General features: G+C 34.2%; 1 protein-coding gene across 2 annotated transcripts in view; it reads right to left on the minus strand.

The window, feature by feature from the left end:
* The window catches only part of LOC128873230 (protein daughterless), a 400065-nt gene that overhangs the window by 248334 nt on the left and 129711 nt on the right, over positions 1-22020 (minus strand). Inside the window, exon 1 of one of the 2 annotated variants that reach the window (XM_054116638.1) lies at positions 2833-4109. The exons of the other annotated variant lie outside the window; for it this stretch is intronic. Within the exon in view, the coding sequence (XP_053972613.1) occupies positions 2833-3018 (186 nt within the window). The 5' untranslated portion in view covers positions 3019-4109. Of the gene's footprint in view, positions 1-2832; positions 4110-22020 lie in introns of those variants that run through there. 2 annotated transcript variants of the gene reach the window in all.

The following is a 22020-nucleotide window of genomic DNA, read 5'->3' on the forward strand; positions in this document are numbered from 1 at the left end:
CATATAATTTCCAGATATAATTAATTTTTGTTATTGAAACTTGTTTTACATATAAAGGGGCGTTTAAAGAAGAAAATTTAACAGTGTAGACTTAAATTGAATGTATACATATACGGGGTGTTAAAAAAAGAAAGCATTTAATATTTATATGGTGTATAGGGCACACTGTACCGAGTAAAAAACCTTTACTAAACATTGGTCCAAAGGTCAACCGTTTCTGAGATATAAATGTTTTTGTTTGCTAGTATCATAATTGACTTACTACTGGGTTTTCGATATTTATAGAAGATTTTCCACGTGTCCACCGCTCATTTCTGTACACGAAATTGAAAAAATGAAATTGACGAAATTGTCAGCACTTGAATGGGAACATTCAGAACGCAATTTATAAACACTGACATAAACATCGCATGCGATGGAAGCAAGTAAGTCAATCATGATACTAGCAAAGAAAAATGTTTAAAACATGTTTCACTCCGTACTTTCTTAGTTGCGCACATGCTATTGCCTCTGTGGAACTAGGAATTCGACAGAAGACCAAGTAACTCAAGAAACAGAACTTCTGGGAAGAAATAAGGTAAAGTGTTACATAGTGTTTATACGGTATCCGCTCCCTAGCAAATATCTACTAAAGACGTATTTTTATGTGTTAAGCTGATAGGACTAAATCAGCAGAATCATATCGGACCTAGTGAAATATTTTGTACTAATTTATACCATAAACAGTAATTTTGTACCTGTTATCGTTATCAAAGAAATCGGGATGATGCCAGTTTAACGTTAAGCTAGCAGCGCCGCGATTTTCTTGATAACGGTAACAGGTACAACATTTTTTTTGGTGATAGAAATTAGTACAAATTCAGCACTAAATGTATCCGCTTTGATTTTTTCAATTTTATTAATTTTGACGTTTGGTCCTGCTTGTGGTACAAATAAGTGCAAAATAAACATTCCACTAAGTCCGATATGATTCTACTGATTTAGTCTTGCCAGTATAAGAGAGGTCCAAATTTGTCATTTGTATACACTGTACAACGAACAAGACTCTCGTGCAATAATGGAGGTTGCAGCGGTGAAGGTTCCTTTGTACGAGTAAATAAATTAAAGAAACGAAAACTTGAGACGAGTTTTATCTTTTTTGCTGTTAATTATATAAAAACATGTCACAAGACATGCTTAAATAGCTACAGATACTAGGTAATGTCCCGCTTTGATTTATTCATTTATATTAATTTTAACATTTTCGGCCACTAGCTTAATATTAACCTGGCAGCGCTCCGACTTTTTTCGAAAATAGTACGAGGTACAAAATTATCGTTTGTGGTACAAATTAGTACAAAATAAGTGCAAAATATCCCACTGCGGTATGATTCTGCTAATTTGGTCATGCCAGTTCAAGAGAGGTCACATAGAATGAGTGTTAAATTGTAGGATTTATAGGTTTAAAGTTAACTTTAGTTGTTTTTTTTCAGAGGTATGTTATATAAGTTAAATATTTCTTATAATTTGTAAACGGTGTGGTGTGCACCAAAGCTTTTCCTTATACAAAAAATTACAAGGAATAAATTATCTATCTATCTATATTTATCTAGCTACATATTTTACCGATTCTTACCATAAGGGGTTATTTGACCCCTTGTGAAATAAGTTTGTTTTGAGACGAAATTCTTAACTTATTAAAAGAAATTTAATATTGGAAAGGGCTCTGATTTTCATTCTCTGTCTCTCATTATATGACTGTATAAAGTATTTCGTTTAGTTACAGTAAATTCATTTGCGGGAGTGTTGTTTGTAAATTTACAATAAGAATTTTGAAAGTGGTCATCTGACCACGTTGGGTACGTTTCAGTGTTAAATACACGAATTTGCAGAAAAATGCGAATTATTCTTCAGAGTTTTCTAACAATTTGATCCTTCACTTGTGAGGTTAGTTTCAACTTCTACTTACTTTCTTTTAGAGAAGAAAGTTTCATCGTTTAACACCAACTGTTGCATAATACTTTTTCTGATTCAATAAACAATCTTTTTGATATTCATGACATACAATAACACGGTTAATATTCATGTAGAAAACAATTATTTTTGTTAACATATCAAGTCTACAAATGATTAGAAAAACATACTTTAATATAGAAAAAAAAACCGAGAAAGTATACACAATTTTTGCCTGACAGTTAAGAGTTAAAAATAAACGATCTGTTTGCGTTGAAACGTTCCCCACTCAAATAGGCATTTCTTAGTCTAATTTTTAAGTAGGTCGTAAACTCTAATCGTTTGTTTTTAAACGATGAATCTTTGCTCTCGTTGGCTAAAAATAATCCAGCAATGGCAGTCGGAGATTAATTAAAGTATACTTAGTATACCCTCGTAATACAGAATCACGTGCAATTATCTATGAAACTACTGCTCCACTGGCGCTGTAGACCAAACCTAACAGACGCGTATCACGTGATTTTCGTTTTGCCTGTGCTAACAGACATTTTTCGTTCAATTTGTAAATAAGTGTAATAGTCTCTTTTTAAACGAAGAAATGTTCTTCTCCTGGGTTAAGAATAATCCAGCAGTTGGAGATTAATCAAAGTATATTTAGCTTCCTCCTTAATAACGAATCACGTGCAATCATATACAAAATTACTGTTCACCTTATCTAACGGATACTACTCTGTCAAATTCTCAAATAAGTCGTGAACTCAAATTGTTGGTATTTAAACAAAGAAACTTTGGTCTCGTTGGTTAAGAATAATCCAGCAATGGGAGCCAGAGATTCGTCAAAGTATATTTAGCTTTGCTCATAATAAAGAATCACGTGGAATCATGTGATTTTCGCCTTACCTGTGCGCTACCGCCGACGATCGACTGATAGGCCGATTGAAAGACGCTACCCAGCTGCGTGAGCCCGTCATCCTCCATCTGGAACATTATGTCCGCGCCAGGAGAGCCGTTGTTGTTCAGATTGTTGTTATTTCCCATCAGCTTCTCCGTGGTGGCGATGTCGCGCAGTATTGTGTTCGACTGCATTTCGCGGCAACGAGTACCCGGCTGCGGCAACGTGTCGCCTACCCCGATGATGTCGCCTTCGCTATCAAATCTGGCTGACGATCGCGAGTCGATACGGACTTATCGCTCTCATCGTCTGTCGAAACTGACAATAATCTGCACACGCGTGGAGCCACCGCGCGCTATCGGCTGCGGAGAAGCTTTGTGCGAATAATACACTCGAGAGAGAGAGAGAGAGAGAGAGAGAGAGAGAGAGAGAGAGAGAGAGAAAACACCTCGCGTCACGTACGACCAACTTCACGGAGCATATCAGGAACCAGGAGGATCAACGAACGAGAAGAACAGAGGGCCTCGACCGTCAACACGCGCACTGGCCAGTTTTCTGGGGCACCGGGAGTATCACGCGACCAGAGTCATCGGACTAGAGCAACGCACGTTTCCGAAAACAACCAAGTCGAGTAACCATTCAATCGAATGCTAGATAAATAAAAACACTTTATTCCGAGCAACTTCTAGTCGATTTCACAGTTACTCGTTCCACGTGAATCATGATGCGATTATAATTTCTGATGGACGAATAACGTATCAGAGGATCGATTCGTGTAGAAACACTATCTTTTGTTCGATACTTTTTATCTGGATGAGATACTTGGCCATCCGTGGGCAATGAAGAGTGCTCGAGTCACCGACGCCGCCGCGTGCCACGAGGACGCATCGCGTAGCCGCACTACGATTCACTCGCGCGTCCCCGCACCATCCTCCGTGCGGCGTCGCTTTTCGATCAGGTCTCGAACACCTGTTTAGCTTCCGATCGCGGAACCTGAGGATCGAGCGAACCACGATGCACGAAGAAACTACGCCTCGATGCGAAAAAAACGCTCGCGAAACTGGGAGCAGATATTCAAGTCCACGATATCGCACGCGTTGCACAATAGTTCCACGGGAGCCACTCGATGCACTCCACCCGGTCACCAGAACTTGTTCACTCGTCGGAGAAACACGAGAACGTGGGAAGGGAACGACGAGATCGATTCGGAAGGTTTGCAACGATGAGCATGGAACGGAGGCAGAGAGTATCCACACAGAACTCCTTCTTGTTCAGGGTACGCGACGAGACTGACGCTTCCCAAGGGGAGGCGGTCGCCCCACCCCTCCCCTTCCGACGATGCCAACCCCCACCACTTTCGCACGATACCCCCACTCCTCGCGACGGGCGCGCGGCTAGCGATGGAATGTTCAAACCTCTTCCCAATTTCCGAACAAGTTACTTTTCGGAAACGATAGCTAGTATTAGGTAGACTGGAAAGTAATGTTGTTTATTTTACATTAAATTCAAACAAATTATTATTAAATTCCTTTTTTTTATCAATTATGTAATCGCCCTCGTTATCAACAGCCTTTTGCCATTTAGTGTACAAATGTTGAATGCCAGATCGATAAAAGTCAATGAGCTAGTGAGTGATAAACAAATATTTCAAATTGAAGAAACGACATTACTTTCTAGTCCACCTAATATTTTATTTGAATAATAGATTAATATACCGGGTGATTCACGAGAAACAGAACGCCTAATTATCTCAGTTCAACTTAAAGATAGAAGAAAATGTTAGAGGAAAAAGTTGTATTGTTTAAGGGGAAAAATATGAGGATATAAACAAACTTTCCGAATTTTGTCGTTTTCAAGGATTTTTTGAAGGTTATCGGTAATTTTTGGATTGCACTCTATGTGTTCAACGTCATAAGATTGTAGCTGACGTCAAGACGAGTACAACGGTATGATACACTGTGACCTTTAAATGACGTTGAATTAAAGAATGGGTTCTATTCCGTCTGATCAACAAAAATTTAATTTCTTAAACCATTAGGTTCATGACGATGAAAAATTAGACATTATTATACAACTTTTCCCTCCAACGTTTTTTTTTATCTTTAAACCGAACTGAAATAATTAGGAGTTCTGTTTCTCGTGAATCACCCGGTATAGCTGTTTCTTCGTGGGAGTCATTATATTGAAGAATTAAATTTTGATGTGGTCGTTGTGAGTTGTTCACGGTCTAGCGGAGTCTTCCGGAACTAGCATCGTCTCAAAGTCATCGATTTCATCAGAGGAAAATAAAATAAAAGAGAATTTGTTTCCTAAATTAGTTTCTGCATTTTATTATCCCATTGTAACTCTGAATAAATATTGAAAATGAGTTTGATAAATTCGTGAAATTATGTGTATTCAATATGTGTGTAATGAAAAATTTCGTGAATTCAAGAAAGTCGCCTCCATAATTCAAGTTTTAATTTTTAGGTACAATTTTATTCAAATATTAAACAATGAATAAAATCAACGTATAGTTGTCACTTTATTCGTGACAGTTATTAAATTCAATGGTTAATTTGTATTTATTCATTTTATATTATAATATTAGTTGATAACGGGACATCAAGCATTTTATTCATATTTAGATGCTCTGACAGGTTATATGCTAATAAAAAAAGACATACAGTTCAGTAATATAATAAACAAAACATAATTTCAGAAAAATTACGATGAAATTAAGAATTTTCTAGTTCGATAAGCACAAACTTTGAAGAATTCGAGACAAGGCAATACTTTACACCAAACAAAAGAAAAGGTAGGAAAAGTCCGTATTTCTTACATAGTCAGACATTTAAACAAAACTGTACAAATTGAAAAAGGTTGTTTATGTTGTATTCGTTGTTCAAAATATTAGGGGGACCAGAAAGTAATGTCGTTTCTGCAGATGTCAATACTTGTTTATCATTTATCAGGTCATTGTGTACCAATTGATTTTTATCGATCTGAGTTTGAAAATTTGCACACTAGATAGCAAAAGGTTGTTGGTAAAGAGTGCGAACATAATTGATTAAAAATTAAAACTTGTTATGAATTTATTTGATAGAATGTAATGTAAAAAAAACGACATTACGTTCTGGTCCCCCTAATACTTCTCTACGTAACAATTTTGCTCAGCCCTGGTTTTCATGTGATCTGGAAAGGTCGCAAAGTTTATTTAACCGACTTCAAAAAGGAGGAGATGACTCTATTCGACATATATATATTTTTAAGGTATGTTCATTTTTAAGGATTGTCCACAGTATTGTTTGGTAATAAGAATCACTTCTTAAAAAGAATTATCGTATTTAGAATGAAACAACGAATGCTGACAAATATTTTACATTTATTCTTACTTTTCAATTTAATTTCTCTTTCTATTTGATAACGAAATAAGTAGTAGACTCTTGTTTAATTCAAAACCGAACCTTGCCAACACGTCCTAAGGTTCAGTCCTGGAAACTACTGAAATAACGAGATATTCCGTTGTATACAAAAAAACTTACAGGTCCTCAATCATAGCTAGAACGATAGTGGTTGAAACCCGACTTACTAAAATACAGGAAAGACAAAACTAATTTATTATTAACTCAAAACTGATTTTATAGCTCAGCAACCAATGCAATCAAACGCTAACATAATCCCGTAGCTCAGCGAATAATATAATCAAACGCAAAATGTATCTATACTCGCTCACTTCCGTTTGATTACATTTAAAAATGAAAAATGAAACCAGAATGGTTTTCAACCACATCGTCGTCATATCGTCACAATATCACAATGTTCAAGATGTCACAAATTTACTTCGTCACATCTGACATCCTCACATTGTCACGTTGTCATATAGTCACAGCGTCACAACGTCATACAATCTCATTATCGCATCGTTATGGTTTTCAACCATAATATACATTTCAACTAAGGCCGAACGCACACGGGCGCAACCGATTTGAAATTAGTGTTGCAAACCGTTTGCACTCTTTGTTTTACCTACTCCTCTATCTTTGTTTTATCCACGGTCGCATGCAACTAGTTTCAGAGTGATTTGAAACTGATCAGTTAGTTGCGCACGTGTGCGATCGGCCTAAAGGTCGATTCAGACTATATGACACGTTCCGGCAACGAGTAAAACACGCGTTTTAATGGAACTATTCACACTATTCTCGTTGACGGAACGTTCAGGTCGGTGTCTGTTAAGTGTGAATAGTTCAATTAAAACGCGTGTTTGAATGTTTTGTCGTGTCGTTGCCGGAACGTGACGGTCCGTGTCGTATAGTCTGAATCGACCTTTAATGAAAGAACAAAAGTAATTGAACCGTTTCGTGGAACGAAAGCGTCTCGAAGCCATCGCTAGAAGCGGGCCTCTCTCTCTCGGACCCGAACAGAGCGCGAACCCTCTCCTCTCCCCTTGGCAGTCGTCGTGTCGGCGGGCCAGCAGCGTTTTGGCTTTGCCCCCGTTCCCTTCGCCGCGTCCCACGCGCTTTGCTGACAGGAAGCAACCCCTAACGCGAAGGGCCAGCGTTTTTGCTTGCACTCTTCTCGTGTAGCAACGAGACTAGCCCTGCTACGAGTGTGGGTGGATATTCGGCTATCCGACGGCTGTACGACGTGCCGAAAACATCGGTCCACTTGTTGAGTCGGAAAGAGAGCGAGAGAAGGAGCGACGGAGAGCGGCGTGCATGCGTCTCCTCTGCACTCCACGCGAAAGTGCCTCGGCTACGGGAGACACGAGCTGGTTACGAGTACGATTACAATATCTACAGTAGTTCATATCTACAGAATGGATAAAATACTCTTTAATCCTCTTAGTACGTTGGTCGCGTTACACCGACATTTTCATTTTTAAGAGATTTATAGAAGCGGTACTTATGTATATACAGGGTGTCTCATTATATCTTTCCACGCGATTATCTCGCAAAATATTCATCATTCGAAAAAAATGTTTAAATGAAACATGCTCTATCTGAAGGGGGACATTCAATGGCATACACTGTTTTTTTCTAGGTGGAAGCGCCTCCGAGATTTGAAGGTCACCTTTGTTTTTTTAAATGGAAACGTAGGTTTTTTTCACACTAGACATATAGCTTATCTCAGGACGAATTCATTGACCTATATTATGTTGACTTTGAAATGTAATTCAAGGTCATTTCTATGGCTTAAAGTTTTCTTCTTCACTGCACGTCCAGCGTATCACGATTTACGGTATCAAGAATCCTTCGACGACATCATTTTCACCCGTATCACATTTTTTTACATCAAGCATTACGTGATGCCGATTATGGTGTCAGATTGAGATTTTGTCAATGGTCTCAGTGTAGGATAATGCATGATCCTTTATTTTTCTCCTATGTGCTATTTTCGAATGAAGCAACTTTCAAAAACACGGGAGAAATGAATCGTCACAATTTCCACTATTGGTGTGATGAAAACCCTCACTGGCATCGAGCAATTGAACATCAGCGTCAATGGTCTCTAAATGTTTGGTGTGGCATTATTGGTGGCTATTTAGTGGATCCATATTTTTTTAATGGTACACTAACTGGAGAACAATACAATAATTTTCTTCGTAATGAGTTGTAAATCCTTTTAGAAGACATTCCACTGCCCACCAGAAGAAGAACGCTTAAGCCATGGAAATGATCTTGAATGACATTTCAAGGTCAACATAATATAGGTCAATGAATTCGTCTTGAGAGAAGCTATGTGTCCAGCGTGAACAAAAACTACGTTTCCATTTAAAAAAACAAAGGTGACCTTCAAATCTCGGAGGCACCTCCACCTAGAAAAAAAACAGTGTACACCATTGAATGTCTCCCTTCAGATAGAGCATGTTTCGTTTAAACATTTTTTCCGAATGATGAATATTTTGCGAGATAATCGCGTAAAAAGATTATAATGAGACACCCTGTACATATAAGGGTTTATTTTAATGAAATGAATTGTTGGTGCAAAATATGTTTGAATATTATAAACATTTCGGTCGTATGTCTGCTCTTAGTCACCAGAGCAAAAACCCATACTACTAATCGTTTAAGGATGAACCTTTCCTAAGAAAGGTTGAAGTTGTGTTTACTTTCGTGAAACTTCGCCATAGTTTCCCACTAAATACTGAACATTGAATGTTTAACATGTTAAGGAAATACTTTTTCTATTTTGGGTGGAGAAGATAGAGATTTTTTTTATCCTTGGTACTAAAGGTCTTTGAAATATTTCTACCAAATTATGTTAAGAATTCTGTAACCTCAGAAATGCAGGGTCGTTTTAATAAGTGGACAAAATAGTTGTGTTTGATAAAGAAGAAATTTATAGTGAAAACAGTGTATAGACCAAGGATATATCAGATTCAGAAGGTGAAAACAGTATTATAAATAACAATATTAAAACCATTTCGGTCGTATGTCTGTTCTTAGCGTCAGAGAAAAGAACCAGACTAGTAATCTTATACTGTATTCATCCATATATCATTCAATACTTTCTCTGTATTTTTATTATTTAAAGTTGAATTCAAGGCGTTCTCAATACCAAAAGTTTTTTTTTATTAATGATTAAAAATATTAAGAATTTCATTGGAGAATTAAATAGAAACAAAAAAATTCGTGTTAAATTAGGAACTTGACATTACAAATAAGCTTATAACTATAAATATGTTCATTTAAATGTCGTAATTACAGAGATATTCGATGAATTAAAATTTCATGTACATTTGTTTCCGATTGTGCCTCCTATATATTCTTAAGATATTTAAAAAATAATACTCCAGAATGGCCAAAAGAAAGTTACCGAAAGATACCACATGATGGAGAATTATAAAATGTAATTTTTACATAAAAACATAACATTACAACACATTATTGTGTAAAGATATATTGAAGAATCAAAAATACTTATTTTTAATAACATACAAAATGTTAATGTTTTTTAATAAAATAACAAATGGAAAGCTTATAATATGTCTTCCTGACATAAATAAAACTGAAACATTCACCTTGTACTTTTTTATTGTATTCATCTTGATCTATTTGTTCTTGTACTAGACACAGTGTACTAGATACAGTTCATAAAAGAATTAATGAATATTGTTTATCGTCCACAATCTCGCATATTATGTATCACTGCCTGTCCTTTGGAAATTAATTCCGACCAGTAAGACACCCATGCCTAAATTTAATACGATCGCAAAGGAATAATATAAATATAAGTTACGACTAGACTGCGAATCTTTATGCATTTACAGGAAATTTGAATTTGCAAGAACCTACAAAATGCAAACAATATGCAAGAATATAAAAAAGATTGAAAGTAAAGTTCATGTTATAATATTTGCAGAATAAAATAAATTCCTATTTAGGTTCAATTTTTGTAGACAAGTTCGCGAAGATTTTATTTTGAATAAAAATCCGCAGTCTAATTATGACTACTGAATAGTTTTCGCGCGTTGCTTTGTGTTTCAGCACAAAGGAATATTGAATGATGTGAAAAGGTTCTATGTGAAGTCGGACACTTTTTGGAGTAGCATCTCAAATTTTGACGAAATTTTGATATGTGTAGTCTTTAATGTGTTTTGTGTGTTCTGCAACGGTTGAAGTCTTGTATATGAAAATTGTTGGCTTTACAACTGTTAAAGTTTTGTGTAAAACTGACAATTTTCAAAATTTTTAAATCTTTAACCGTTGTAAAACACATAAAACACACTACATTAAAGACTACAAAATATCCAAATTTCGTCAATATCTGAGATGAAACTACAAAAAGTCTCTGAAGAAAGATTCTTAACAGAAATCTTGAAGTAATATTTTTATCTTTTGGTTCTCGTTTAAAATATTGCTGAATGTTTTTGTAAAGAAATGAAAAAAGATTTTTTGATTCTAAACATTTTTTTCGGAATACTATCCAAAGAAAAAGAAAAGAATTGCACCGTGTCTAGTACAAGAACAAATAGATCAAGATGAATACAATAAAAAAGTATAGTGAGAATGTTACAGCTTTATTTATATCAGAGAAACATATTCTAAGCTTTCCATTTGTTATTTTATTTAAAAACATTAACATTTTGTATGTTATTAAAAATAACTATTTTTGATTCTTCAAAAATATGAAATTGTTTAGCAACAGTGAAAATTCTTACCAAAAAAAAATGGGTCGTTATGGACTACAAAGTTTAATTTATCGAAAGTATTCTACTTCTTTTTTGGATACATATCATACATTTTACAATTGAATGTAAAAAGGACCATGACATTATCTTTATTTCTCAAAAATATGTTAATTTAAAAGAATGTTTTTTAAAATGCAATTTTCCACAATATTTTAAGGTATTAAAAAAGGAAATAGAAATCATCTCTTCGTTACTTATATATCCACGAATTAATTGATACAGAGAGAAGTAGAAATAATAAATACTTATTCTGTTTGTTCATCTAGAATCTAGAGAATGGTATAATCAAGCATTGATAATAACGCGAGAGCAACGACGGTTAATTTCATAAGAGACGTGTTGCACAAATATAAATGTTAAAGATTATATGGAACTGTTTAATTTCAAATTCTGTCTCAAGAGACAAAATTATACAATAATATGGGATAACATTATTTTTGTTAATTAACAAGTCTTAACAGCTTTAAATAAACACCAGTATATAAATACCAAGTTAATAGTTAATTACAATAATATTAAACTATAAAGAACTTTTTAGTCACCAACGATTCGTAATGAAAATTGAAATATCAATAACGAAATTGAATATTTCATTCATTCGAATAATTTTTTATCAAAATATCCGTAAGGCTTCCTGGATAATTGATCGACTTAGATACGAGCTACTTTGTCTCCTCATTGATGACATATGATGTCATAATACGATAGCAATGATAGCGATTAATGAACTTGGACTTGTGGACTACAGAATTTTTCGATGCGATAGATCAATAGAGAAAAGTATGTATTTTAGAGCAGTGTTTCTTAAACACCACCTTCCCGAGAACCTTCTTAAAAAATGATCGTATGATAGACTCTCTAAAGTGGGATCAAATTAGTATTTTTCTGCTACATTTTACAAGTAGTTTATAAAAATTATATTTAATTTAAATAAATTCCTATCTTTTAATTTGTAAACCTAACTCGTGTAGACCTTTCTTTAATTTTTTAATACTGTCAATAATAAATTATTTTTGTTTTAATGAATACTTTACAGACTTAGTAATTTTACTTGCGAATAAAACAATTTCATGGCAAACAAACATTTGATAAAACTCGATGATTTTGATTACTTTTAACAGAAACAAAACAAAAACTTACAAGTAGTTTGGTTAAATAAATAAATAAATAAATCGAATGAGCAGGGTAATAATGGCTCTAAACCAAGTAAACTTGATACATATTAATCGTTGGATAACTCAAAAAGAAACCTTCATTCCACGTATCAACCCACTATCTCTATTATTACAATAGCTGCATAGCAAAACGTAGTTTACAGTTTCAGCTCCATTTCTTTTGTTTAGTTAGTTTATTGCTTTAAACCACACATGGCTTATACAGCATATAATAATTACAAGAATGACATTAGTTAAATGTTGTACAATTACATGTTTTCACACAATTCTTATATTACATATTTTTAAGAAATTATAGATCATTTTTGACCCTTTAATGTCGGGACGACTCAAAAATGAATGAATACAATTTGGTTAACGATAATTAGATCTGAGAAGCAATTCGACAAATGTTTCACGCTCTACGTGAAACTCTGAACACTGCCAAACAATATGATTTAACCCTTTGCACTCGGATGTCCCATATGAGGAGACATCGCAAGTCTAGCAAATTTTGTTAGTGATTATATAGAATAATTTTATGGTAGAGCAAATTTTTAGAAAATGCATGTTTCCTTGAAGTTTTCTTATTAAAATTGTACGAGAAAGCAAGCCAAAATATAGTATATATATAGAGAGATTTAGAAAAAAATTTATAAGCAAACGTTACGTAGAAAGAGTATGAAGTCGCTGAACTTTTAGATGCTGGAATTACCAAAAATTTGACCATTTTCTACCAGTCACCTTTCGTATATTTTTCTGTTATTATATCGCCACGTGGAGAACCATTTCAAATATTCCTAAAACATTTGTACTTTTTAGAACTTTAGTGGTACGTATCTGAAAGTACCTTTAAACCTTTTGAAAATTGTAAATGTTACAGCTCATTTCTTGAAATCTACAATATAACGTCTCGCTAAAATTTTATATGCTGGAATTATCAAAAATTTGACCATTTTCTACCAGTCACCTTTCGTATATTTTTCTCTGTTGTATCGTCACGTGGATACAATAACAGTAAGTAAAGTGTTTTCTAAAAGAGGCTTCAGGGTTTTGTTTTAATAATGCAATATGCCTGTCAATGTGGCGTACTGGACACTTTTATGTAATTATGTTGAATTACAATCATGTGTACTTTATTTAAAATATATCAACTGAGCATATACATTGCAATGTATACAATACATCATAGGATATATTAAATATATTAAAAAACAAAATTCTGAATCCTCTTTTGAAAGATGCTTTACGTTTGCAGTGGTGTCAACGCTTCAAGGAAGCTAAAAGAATGTATAACCAAGTCTAGTAATACTAAAAAAGACACCTTTCCAAAGTTGGACCACTTAATGTAATGCGATTCAAAGGGTTAAGTCTTGCGATGCTGCTCCATAATCGCAAGCGCCGTATGAGATGAATTTCACTCTGGTCAAAGAGGTATTTAAATTGTGGTTAGAACGACTTCTATTCAGATATGTTACAAAATCTCTATTCAGTCCATGACCATGTACCCAAGGTGAGTTCACGTTTTTATAAAATTTTTGAAAGTATTAGGTCGTCCCATAAGTTCGTGCTGAAGACTGTGTCAATATTTAATTAAAAGAACTACAGAAATTTTATAGTGACGGTATAATGACTACAGTGAGTGTAGAATGTATTCGTACATCGATCAATTTCCCAAAAAACTTTTGTGTTAAATTGTAGTTTATTAACTCCTTTTTTTATAATCAATGATATTCTACATATTCTCGGAAATCTCTAGAATAGAGTTCAAACAACAATTACTAGTTTATATAATTTGCGAAATTAACGATAAAATACGAAAAATCGGTAGAAATATAGAAGCAATAAGTATTCGCACGGTTCTTATGACAAACAATTTACAGTAGAATTTCTAACATAAGCACATCAATTTATTGCTTCGTGAAAATTAGAAAACATTAAATTTCCAGTAAAAAAGACTTAAAAAATGCTCTAATAACGGAATGAAAGAAGATCCCACTCCGAATAACATCGACATTTATGACAGTTCATTTAATGCCTAGAAGAGTTGCAGTAATTGTAAAATCAAAAGGACATCCCATGAAGTATTAATTATTTATAAATTAATGTAAATTTCGTTTTTCTTTTAAATGACGTTTTAAAAATTTAACACTTTTACGAATACTTATTCCTTCTATATTTCTATCGATTTATTGTTTTTTCTTGTTGATTTCTCACTTATACAAAATACCTAATCCTTTCGTACTGTATCTATTCTAGAGATTTCCAAGAATATGTAGAATATCATTATTTATAAAAAAAAAGTTAATAAATTACAATTTCATATAGTTTTTTTGGAAATTGATCGGTGTACGAATACTTTCTACACCCACTGTATATCAGAGAGGTGAGAAAATATTGTAAAATGAGAGTGACTGTTTTATAACACTTAAGAGTATGTTTCGCATAGTAATTCGAGTAGCAGAAGTAGAAGTGGCACGAACTTTTAGGAGGACCCAATAGTTTTTCGTTGTTTACACTAATCATAAGACCAATTGTCTTAACCCATTAACTGCCAAATTTCCGTTCCGGTACCGTTCAACTTACAGACGAATTTTAAATGTGTTCGCTTGTTGTAAAAAAACGAAGCACGGAATACACAGTTTCTACTATACACGATATTGACTGATATATCCGTATATAGAATGAAATTAAACTGTCAGGCATGCCAAATATACTTCTGGTGCCTAACGGATTAACACTTTATCTACCGGGCTATTTAGAAACAGACTTTAATTCAAAAAAGAATTTTCTACAGTATCATATGCCAATCTAAGCTGACAATAATTCCTCCATACTGTTACTGGGTATATTGAAAGCCAAGTCTGTTTCCAAACACTGAACATTGTAAGTAGGCAACCATCAACACAGTAAAGAAATTCGAATAGCTAAATACTGCAATTAAAAAGCCTAAAAATAGGCTCCCGGTAAATAAAGTGTTAAGATATTGAAATCTCCAAAATCCAAGTGTTCGTTTTTTTTGATACGCAGTGTAGGTTTTACAGAGGTTTATCGAATTGTGCCTTCGGTTGGATCGAGAAACTGCAAAATTATTGGGTGCGCCACCGCTGCTAAGCGATCTGTTAGGCAAAAATATCTTTATTCCGAGCGTCGCAGTGGAAGGCCCGCGACGATGCCGCGGTTTCGGAAAATCTGTCGTCGGAGATAAACGAGATACCTCCGTGGCGCCAAAGGTAGTGCTCGTTAGTTGGAAATTCGTGAGTAATTTTAGTGTCGTACCCACGCGACTGACCGAAGGTATATAATTACCTAACCTCACCCGACCCAATCTAACCCACTTGGCAAACCAACGAGAGTTCCAGTTTTTCCGGACTGAAATCCGGATATGACCAGCCGGACGTCGTGCAGGAAGAAGTTTCATCGAGATACAATCAAATTCCCGCATTGTCGCTGGCTCGATGCTACACTGCGTCGCAATAAGAAAAAGATTTACGAAAAGAGGTTCGTAAAAAATGATCAAATTTTTGGTAATTCCAGCATTTTAAATTTTAGCGAGACGTTATATTGTAGATTTCAAGAAATGAACTGTAACATTTACAATTCTCAAAACGTTTAAAGGTACTTTCAGATACGCATCATTAAAGTTCTGAAGAGTACAAACATTTTGGGAATATCTGAAATGGTACTCCACGTGGTGTGTCGTGGTGTAATAATAACAGAAAAATATACAAAAGGTGACTGGTAGAAAATGGTCAAATGTTTGGTAATTCTAGCATCTAAAAGTTCAGCGACGCATTATTTTATAGATTCAAAGGAATTAGATATTACATTCAGATTTCTCAAAATGTTTAAAGGTCTTTCGAGATACGTATCGTTAAAGTTCTAGAGCGTATGCAAACATTAGAAAGTCCCCTAGTGAGTATTATGGTTACTATAATTTACTGTGGAGAATATACACTGCGGTGCATAATTATAGTACCACTGATATTATTAAGATTTTTTAAACTTAAAAGAAAAATTCAAAGAAAGTAGTTGGATGATATGAAAAAGCGATGTAAATAATTAATTTCAGAAGAAATATACTGAAGTAGTCTAAGCATATATCGAGATAAAGTCGAAAAACATTATAGAATTGGTGCAAAACTATAGCACCACGTTCATTTTCATCACACTTCAAGCGTGTTTGTCACATAATTTTCACCTAATTCAGAGTTTTATTTATTAATTAATACAATACACGCGGTAAATATCTTACTGTGAAAGAGTAAGGTGAAATTTTAGCTTATAACAAGCTAGAACTGTGAATTAGGGAAATTGCACGTAAATTTGGGCGATCCCCTAAAGTAATATCAAATTTTTTACTTAATCCGTCGAAATATGGCTAAAATAAGAAAGGAGAACCTAAGAAGAAACCGTCCCCACGTGCTGAGAGGCAAATTATTCAAATTGGGAGCAATAGTTTGAAAAGCTGTCGGGAAATTGCAGCGGAATGTAGACTCGAAGTGTCACGTTGGATCATTCAATGTGTCTTTAGAAGGAATCCAAACATTGCCAGACGAAAACTAATTTCAGCACGCGTTCTTTCTAAACGCCACAAAATAGCAAGAATGGATTACGCCCGCGAAAATATAAATAAAAACTGGGATCACGTAAATTTAATATTAATCGACAAATTAAGAGGTGACATTGTTTTCTTCCATTTAACGTTCTTTGTTAGGTAATACTTTCCGATGAGAAAAAGTTTAATCTCGATGGCCCAGATGGGTTCAATTGTTACTGGTAAAACCTACGAAAAGACCCAAAATATTTCTCTAAACGCAATTTTGGAGGGGGAACGTTAATGGTATGGGCTGCGTTTTGCTCGAGTAGCAAGTTGGAATTAGCGTTTCCTTCATCCAGAATGAATAGTTTGGAATACATTGAAATATTGGAGAACAATTTGTTGCCGTTTATTCATTCGAAGAAGCACGTTACTTGGATGTATCAACAAGATAATGCCCCAATACACAAAAGTCGAGCAACACTAAGGTGGTTTCAAACATTTTATATAAATTTATTAAAGTGGCCAGCATGCTCCCCGGATCAAAATTCCATAGAAAATTTATGGTGTATGATGGTACGGCGTATTTATATGCACAAAACCAACAATTTTCGAGCATTTCGCAATTAAAAGAAGCTGTACTAAAATCCTGGAACGAAATTAACGATGAAATTTTGAAAAAACTAGTTGGAAGCATGCCAAGTCGCATTTTTGAGTTAATCGAGAAGAAAGGAGGTTCTACTCACTATTAAATCGTTCCCTTTTATTCATTGAAATTATAATTTAATCATTACATTATAATTCAATATTGTTATTATATTATAATTCCATTGGTGCTGTAGTTGTGCACCCATGAAATATGTATAGTATTATTATTAGTTGTCTTAAATAAATATGTTCACCGTTTTATCATTGCTATAATATATTTTTAGCCTCTTTCACATGATAATATTAAAAATTAGAAATTATTAATTAAATCTAAAAAACGCACGAAAATTGTAGCGGTGCTATAATTATGGACCATAGTGTATGTAGAAATATTATATACTATACAGAAATACTGTATGGAACTACAATAATGTTTAGAACCAGCTCTTACAATTAGAATTCACTGAAATCAAAGGAGAGGAATTTACCTATTTATACAGAACATCGCTGTAACACGTTGATCTATTACTGCATTTTTGTAATTTATAGAACAATGTTTTAAAAATTTGTAAATTTATATTCTTGATATGTTTATAACAAATGCAGCAAAAAGTTTAAATAATCGGAATGGTACTGTTATCGAGGTCGATGGTTTTGTCTTGTTATGCTTTATAAAAACCTGCAAACAAAGAATTTGTAATATCTTCAAGAAGTAATTTGGATAGATTTGTCTTACAGTTACACGTATTCCTTCAAACAGTGTGACTTTTCCTATAGTAACTTGTTCTCATTTAAATACTCCATATACCAGATTTTGGAAAGTTTTAAACAAAATATACATTTTAGAAAATTTGTGCTCATTTATTATCTTCTGTATAATCATTAACAAAGCCTCCATGTTCCTGGAAAGAAAACAGACGAGAAGTTCTTTAAATGTACAATGTCAGATTGATATTGGTACTCAATAGTTCTGATATCTTATGAAATTTATACTTTGCGAGTTCAAAACCGTGACAAGACAAAGGCAGCAAGTATGCACATGTCTCTAAGCACCGTTTCATGTGAGCATCTACCAGAGATGGGGGTATTCATATTCATAAATAGCGCGTTGTTCACATTTTTATTTATTATTAACTCTTCATTAAATAACATTAATCACTTACTTACATTGTTTACTATCCCACACAGAAACGTTTTCATTCGAAGCAAATGGATAATTAAAAAAATTATGTAATTTATGCAAATAAAACAATCATTGTTGTTAGTATTATAAAAAACATTATAGTTGTGTTAATAAACACGTATACGAAACTCTGGAATATGTATAAGCACCTTGGATAATGAATTAATGACATACTTTTATTAACACCTTTTGGTTGTAAGAATACCGGATAAAAATAATGATACAGGGAGAAAAAAATTAATTTCGCAGACTTGGACAAAAGTAAGTACAAAAATTAAGTAAGTTTATTCTTCAACTTCTCCATCACCTAAGTTTGCCATCAAGCTTGTCGGTATCCTGAAAGACATGACAACACGTGATATACGGTGGCTACTGATCGACAAAGTGAATTGTAAATCTATCTTAAGCTGACAGAATAAATCAGCAGAATCATATCCGACTTAATGGAATATTTAGTACTTATTGTTTACTAATTTGTACCACAAACAATAATTTGGTCCTGTCAGCTTAAGGGAGTGTGTCATTAATTTATTATCCAAGGTGCTTATACATATTCCAGAGTTTCGTATACGTATTTATTAACACAACTATAACGTTTTTTATAATAGTAACAACAATGATTGTTTCATTTGCATAAATTACATAATTTTTGTAATTACCCATTTGGTTGGAGTGAAAATGATTCTGTGTGGGATAGTTGACAATGTAAGTAAGTGATTAACGTTATTAAATGAAGAGATAATTGTAAATAAAAATGTGAATAACGCGTCATATTCACAAATCCACGTGATGAGAATTTATTCGTATCCATATTTATGAATATGAATACCCCCATTTCTGGCATCTACCTACTATCCAGTAAAGGCATCTAACCACAAGCTTGTACATATAACTCTCCTAGATTTCAAATCACAGACTCACAATGACAAAATCGACATTAATACATAGATCCTACTACATTATTACACAACTCGAGTATTATCAATGCTTTTGCAACATCGGTGACCATCTAGTACATGTCAGCGGCATTTTGAGGATGTTTACTAGATAGAAATAGCTTTGGCTCGAAACAGCTGGTCAGCAAAGTGTCAAACTATGCAAATAGTCCCTGACCTAGGTGCATAGAGCACAAGTCGGACGGAGAGACGAGTCGACATCAATCGTTGCTGAGACCTTTCCATCAAAGAGCTATATCCGTGCTTCGAACCCGAAAACTAAGAATCGAGAAGGCGTCGATCTTTGAAGGCCTCGCGATCGGTGCACTCGGAGCACAAGTACATTACGGTGCATAACTATAGCACCGCTACAATTTTCGTGCGTTTTTTAGATTTAATTAATAATTTCTAATTTTTAATATTATCATGTGAAAGAGGCTAAAAATATATTATAGCAATGATAAAATGGTGAACATATTTATTTAAGACAACTAATAATAATACTATACATATTTCATGGGTGCACAACTACAGCACCAATGGAATTATAATATAATAACAATATTGAATTATAATGTAATGATTAAATTATAATTTCAATGAATAAAAGGGAACGATTTAATAGTGAGTAGAACCTCCTTTCTTCTCGATTAACTCAAAAATGCGACTTGGCATGCTTCCAACTAGTTTTTTCAAAATTTCATCGTTAATTTCGTTCCAGGATTTTAGTACAGCTTCTTTTAATTGCGAAATGCTCGAAAATTGTTGGTTTTGTGCATATAAATACGCCGTACCATCATACACCATAAATTTTCTATGGAATTTTGATCCGGGGAGCATGCTGGCCACTTTAATAAATTTATATAAAATGTTTGAAACCACCTTAGTGTTGCTCGACTTTTGTGTATTGGGGCATTATCTTGTTGATACATCCAAGTAACGTGCTTCTTCGAATGAATAAACGGCAACAAATTGTTCTCCAATATTTCAATGTATTCCAAACTATTCATTCTGGATGAAGGAAACGCTAATTCCAACTTGCTACTCGAGCAAAACGCAGCCCATACCATTAACGTTCCCCCTCCAAAATTGCGTTTAGAGAAATATTTTGGGTCTTTTCGTAGGTTTTACCAGTAACAATTGAACCCATCTGGGCCATCGAGATTAAACTTTTTCTCATCGGAAAGTATTACCTAACAAAGAACGTTAAATGGAAGAAAACAATGTCACCTCTTAATTTGTCGATTAATATTAAATTTACGTGATCCCAGTTTTTATTTATATTTTCGCGGGCGTAATCCATTCTTGCTATTTTGTGGCGTTTAGAAAGAACGCGTGCTGAAATTAGTTTTCGTCTGGCAATGTTTGGATTCCTTCTAAAGACACATTGAATGATCCAACGTGACACTTCGAGTCTACATTCCGCTGCAATTTCCCGACAGCTTTTCAAACTATTGCTCCCAATTTGAATAATTTGCCTCTCAGCACGTGGGGACGGTTTCTTCTTAGGTTCTCCTTTCTTATTTTAGCCATATTTCGACGGATTAAGTAAAAAATTTGATATTACTTTAGGGGATCGCCCAAATTTACGTGCAATTTCCCTAATTCACAGTTCTAGCTTGTTATAAGCTAAAATTTCACCTTACTCTTTCACAGTAAGATATTTACCGCGTGTATTGTATTAATTAATAAATAAAACTCTGAATTAGGTGAAAATTATGTGACAAACACGCTTGAAGTGTGATGAAAATGAACGTGGTGCTATAGTTTTACACCAATTCTATAATGTTTTTCGACTTTATCTCGATATATGCTTAGACTACTTCAGTATATTTCTTCTGAAATTAATTATTTACATCGCTTTTTCATATCATCCAACTACTTTCTTTGAATTTTTCTTTTAAGTTTAAAAAATCTTAATAATATCAGTGGTACTATAATTATGCACCGCGGTATCAGCGGTAGGAAATCAGGAGAAAGCAAAAGGAATGGCTTCATCTAGTGAAAGTGAGGAAAGAAGCTCCGAGGAAGATGTTGCAGAAGCTTCCCCGGCCAATGAAGAAGGTAAGATAAGCATTAACGATCAATGTGAATAACAAAGAACCGATAGCGCATGTACGAGCGACATGACAGGTTATAAAATAAAATAAAATAAAATAGAATATATATATATATAAAAAAAAAGTGCAACGCCGAGCGAATACACGTGCAGGCAGTAAGCTAGCCTTGTCCTGCATGCTGGAAATCGACGCTCGCTGGTTTCTTCTTTGGGTTTGCGACTTTCTTGGATACAGCTCGCCTTCTCCAAGAACAGTATACTACGATATACAATACCGAAAACTGCATTGGGGTTTTTGCTTCTGTTTTACAGAGGAGGGGAAAGATGAAAATAAAGAGAATTTGGTTGAAGAGGAAAGTCCATTAGACGAAAATATTTTACAAGCTCTGGGAGAAGATCCGATTGAGGAGGAAAGTGCTGAAATTAAATTGCATTCGTCAATTGCAAAAAGATGGAAGCACTGGTTTAATAATGGACTAAAAGAAACAGAAAAAGAGAGATTAA

The sequence above is a fragment of the Hylaeus volcanicus genome, chromosome 3, assembly GCF_026283585.1.
Source record: "Hylaeus volcanicus isolate JK05 chromosome 3, UHH_iyHylVolc1.0_haploid, whole genome shotgun sequence".
Taxonomy (NCBI): domain Eukaryota; kingdom Metazoa; phylum Arthropoda; class Insecta; order Hymenoptera; family Colletidae; genus Hylaeus; species Hylaeus volcanicus.